Source organism: Carlito syrichta, unplaced genomic scaffold (genome assembly GCF_000164805.1).
Source record: "Carlito syrichta isolate Samal-C Ts95f unplaced genomic scaffold, Tarsius_syrichta-2.0.1 Scaffold316389, whole genome shotgun sequence".
Lineage (NCBI taxonomy): Eukaryota > Metazoa > Chordata > Mammalia > Primates > Tarsiidae > Carlito > Carlito syrichta.
The window spans coordinates 71,575-76,032 of NW_007260485.1; the positions used below are offsets into that span (position 1 = coordinate 71,575).

At 55.5% G+C, this 4,458-nt stretch overlaps 1 protein-coding gene across 1 annotated transcript in view; it reads right to left on the reverse strand.

Moving 5' to 3' along the window:
• CATSPERG (cation channel sperm associated auxiliary subunit gamma) overlaps nucleotides 1-4,458 on the reverse strand; it is a 26,047-nt gene that overhangs the window by 2,331 nt on the left and 19,258 nt on the right. Inside the window, exons 14-18 of the mRNA XM_021707133.1 lie at nucleotides 4,282-4,362; nucleotides 4,132-4,188; nucleotides 416-572; nucleotides 212-275; nucleotides 32-127 (exon numbers count right to left, since the gene is read on the reverse strand). Coding sequence (XP_021562808.1) covers nucleotides 32-127; nucleotides 212-275; nucleotides 416-572; nucleotides 4,132-4,188; nucleotides 4,282-4,362 — 455 coding nt within the window. The remainder of the gene's footprint in view (nucleotides 1-31; nucleotides 128-211; nucleotides 276-415; nucleotides 573-4,131; nucleotides 4,189-4,281; nucleotides 4,363-4,458) is intronic.

Sequence of the window (4,458 nt, forward strand, 5' to 3'; positions counted from 1 at the left end):
GGGCGGGGCTGCGGGCGGGGCCCGAGGTTACCTGTCCAGGGGGCTGTTGAAGCGGTAGATCTCCTCCTCGCTGTAGTCCCTGAGGCCGCTCGGCGTGGGCCCGCCGCCCACCACCTTCAACACGTAGCTGCCGGCGACCGAAGCGCGCACGGACTGCCCCCGGGTCCGAGGCCCGCCCCCTGCGCCCGCCCTTCGCCGGCCACGCCTTTACCTGCCCTGAAAACTGCCCGAGTCTCCCGTCACCAAATCTTGAATTAAGAAGAAAGGGTAGAAAACTGCGGAGACGAGGGGGTGGAGACCGGGAGAAGAAATCCGCTAGGCCGGAGAGGCGGAGGGCAGAGGGGAGGGAGGGCCGAGGGCGAGAGCGGAGGGGAGCGGGCGGCGGGGAGGGGGGCGCGGGGGGCCGGACACACACCGTCGCGGAAGAGAAAGCAGGGCATCTCGACGTCCACGTGCACGCAGTCGAAGTAGTGTTTGTTCTGCAGGCGGTTGTACTCCAGCGTGTAGGTGATGTCGAAGGCCAGGCGCTTGCCCGGGGGGCAGCCGATAAGCACTGGCACCACCAGGTTGCCCTGATGGAAGGAGAAGCCTGGCACTGGGAGTGGCCAGGGCTTCTTCAGGCCCTGCCAGACCAGGGGTACAGGAGACAACCCCCCTCCAACACACAGCACTCCAAGCTGCCAGGCTTACCCTCACCATCGAGAGCAATACAGCATCGTTATCATTAAAACAGCATGCTTAATAGCTGCAAACACTTACGTAACTCTTACTGTGTACGAGGCACTGGGTGATGTTCTGAGAGCTTTGCATAACACATTCATTTAATCCTCAAAATAGCCCTACGTGACAGTCTATTAAGATCCCCATTTTAGGCCAGGCTCAGTGGCTCATGCGCTTTGGGAGGCAGGGGCAGGAAGATCACCTGAGGCCAGGAGTTCAAGAACAGCCCATACAACATAGCAAGACACCTATCTCTAAAAATAAATTTTAAAAATGCATTGCCTTTTTAGAGATGGCAAAAGTAGCCGGGCTCGGTGGCTCAGCCTGTAATCCCGCGCCTTTGGGAGGCTGAGGTGAGTAGATTGCCTGAGCCCGCGGGTTCGAGACCCGCCTGGGCAGTGAGACCTCATCTCTACAATAAATCAAAAAATCAGCCGGGCATGGTAGCACATGCCTGTAGTTCTGGCTACTTGGAAGGCTAAGGTGGAAGAATTGCCTGAGCCCAGCAGCTCAAGGCTGCAGGGGCCATGAGCATGCCACTGCACTCCAGCCTGGGCGACGGAGTGAGACTCCAACTCAAAAGAAAAAAAAAAAGAGAGATGGTAAAAGTGAGGCACAGACCGCACCTTGGGAGGCTGAGGTGAGTGGATTGCCTGAGATCCACGGGTTCGAGATCCTCATCTCTACAATAAATCAAAAAATCAGCCGGGCATGGTAGCACATGCCTGTAGTTCTGGCTACTTGGAAGGCTAAGGTGGAAGAATTGCCTGAGCCCAGCAGCTCAAGGCTGCAGGGGCCATGAGCATGCCACTGCACTCCAGCCTGGGCGACGGAGTGAGACTCCAACTCAAAAGAAAAAAAAAAAGAGAGATGGTAAAAGTGAGGCACAGACCGCACCTTGGGAGGCTGAGGTGAGTGGATTGCCTGAGATCCACGGGTTCGAGATCCTCATCTCTACAATAAATCAAAAAATCAGCCGGGCATGGTAGCACATGCCTGTAGTTCTGGCTACTTGGAAGGCTAAGGTGGAAGAATTGCCTGAGCCCAGCAGCTCAAGGCTGCAGGGGCCATGAGCATGCCACTGCACTCCAGCCTGGGCGACGGAGTGAGACTCCAACTCAAAAGAAAAAAAAAAAGAGAGATGGTAAAAGTGAGGCACAGACCGCACCTTGGGAGGCTGAGGTGAGTGGATTGCCTGAGATCCACGGGTTCGAGATCCTCATCTCTACAATAAATCAAAAAATCAGCCGGGCATGGTAGCACATGCCTGTAGTTCTGGCTACTTGGAAGGCTAAGGTGGAAGAATTGCCTGAGCCCAGCAGCTCAAGGCTGCAGGGGCCATGAGCATGCCACTGCACTCCAGCCTGGGCGACGGAGTGAGACTCCAACTCAAAAGAAAAAAAAAAAGAGAGATGGTAAAAGTGAGGCACAGACCGCACCTTGGGAGGCTGAGGTGAGTGGATTGCCTGAGATCCACGGGTTCGAGATCCTCATCTCTACAATAAATCAAAAAATCAGCCGGGCATGGTAGCACATGCCTGTAGTTCTGGCTACTTGGAAGGCTAAGGTGGAAGAATTGCCTGAGCCCAGCAGCTCAAGGCTGCAGGGGCCATGAGCATGCCACTGCACTCCAGCCTGGGCGACGGAGTGAGACTCCAACTCAAAAGAAAAAAAAAAAGAGAGATGGTAAAAGTGAGGCACAGACCGCACCTTGGGAGGCTGAGGTGAGTGGATTGCCTGAGATCCACGGGTTCGAGATCCTCATCTCTACAATAAATCAAAAAATCAGCCGGGCATGGTAGCACATGCCTGTAGTTCTGGCTACTTGGAAGGCTAAGGTGGAAGAATTGCCTGAGCCCAGCAGCTCAAGGCTGCAGGGGCCATGAGCATGCCACTGCACTCCAGCCTGGGCAACAGAGTAAGAGTCCGACTCAAAAAACAAACATTTAAAAAATTTAAAAAGTAAAAGAAAACCACTGACAGCTGCACCTCTGGAGCACCAAGTCCTAGTCAGACTTTACAGGTCTGAGTTGGGCTTGAATTCTCAAGTACTAGACCCACAGGAGCATGGGCTAAAAGAGGGAAGTGGGACTCAAGATTTGGAGCCAGGGTCTTCAGAATCAAGAGTCACTGGACCCATTTCAGGGGGTAGGGATGAGGGTTTCACCTGATTGTCAAAGATATATGGGCATCTAGAGGCTTGGTGGCTGGAGAGAGGCTTGGTGGCTGGAGAGAAGCTCGGTGGCCATAGATTAAGCACTTCCCATGCCAGGCCGGGGCCAAAGACTTCACACCTATCAGCCCCTCATGCACTAGGGGGTCTAATGGGTATCTCAGAGTCAGTCTTTCCAGAAGCATCTCAGTGGCACCTCACTCCTTCCAGCTGCAGGCTGAACACTTGACTCTCTTCTTCACTCACACTCTCATCCAGTCTGCCAGGATATCCTGTTTCCAGTCTTCGAGATGGTTCAGAACCCTCTCATTCCCCCCCCCCGAGCCTCCAGGTTCTGCGCCCCTGCCCTTGTCTTCTCCAACCTTGACCCCTCCCTGGTCTCCCTGCTCCCTGGTCTTTCCCCCCATGCAGCCGATGGACCCTGTGAACACCTGGGCTTGTCAGAGCCCTCCAGGTAGCCAGCTTGCTCACGGTGGCTCACAAGGTCCCACTCGCTGTGTCTCCATCGCTGTGTCCCCGTCACTGCTCTGACCTCACCCTTCCACTTTCCTTCCTGTTCACCCTGATCTAGTCACACTGACTCCATGTTGTTCCTTTGGTCTAACACATTAAGTCTCACACGGCCCAAGGAATTAGGGGCTGTCACAACATCTTTTTTTGCTGCTCAGGGTCATCCCCAGTCAGGGGGCGGGGGGCACCAAGGTCTTTCTGCTGGGGATTGGGCAGGGCTGTGGTGAGAACAAGGACTCTGGGGTCCCTCGTCTACCACTTATTAGTTCCTGAGCTACACTGAGTGGGCGTTTGCACTTCTCTGAGCCTCAGTGTCCGCCTCTGAGCAGAGGGGATATTACATGTGTACGCAAGTGAAAACGAAGAGCCAAATAAGTGAAAAAGAACACATAAGTGGGCAAATGAAGAGCTATGTGTGAAAGAGGGCCATGCGGGCTCTCACACTGCCCTCGTGCCAACTGGAAAGAGAGGCCTGTCTCTCAGACGCTTTGCTTTGCCCTGCAGAAAACTGTCAAAAGGAACAACAAGCTCATGCGCAAACCACACGACTGTGAAGGCGGCCCTTTCTGAAAACCCGAAGGAATGAGAGGAGTGACCGGGTGGGGGGTGAATGATGAGAATTCAAGAGAAGAAAGGAAATCACAGGCACATGAGCAGGATTCCAGGGGGCACACTGTGGAGCCCTGGCCCCACCCCTCCACCAGGCCCAGCACCCCAAGCTCCAATACTTGCAAACGGGGTCCCTGGTGTGTGTTCTGGAAGCAGTATCCCGAAGAACCCACCACCTGTGGGGAGGGGACAGGCGACGATGGTGGCCCCCGCAGCCGGCCTTCCCCACCCCCGGGAGTCCCTCCCTCCCCTCCAGGCTGGGAGCGCACGTTGACCATGACGGACGTCTTCCTGAGGTGATGTCCACTGATGCCTTGGTCATAGCAAAACTCTCTGTCCTTGAGTGTGATCTGGGGTGGGGGAGGGGGAGGGGGAGGCGGAAGCGAAGGGGTGAGCAGGTTTGCCGGAGCGACGGGACGGTTCAGATAACCCCCGGCGGGCGGCCG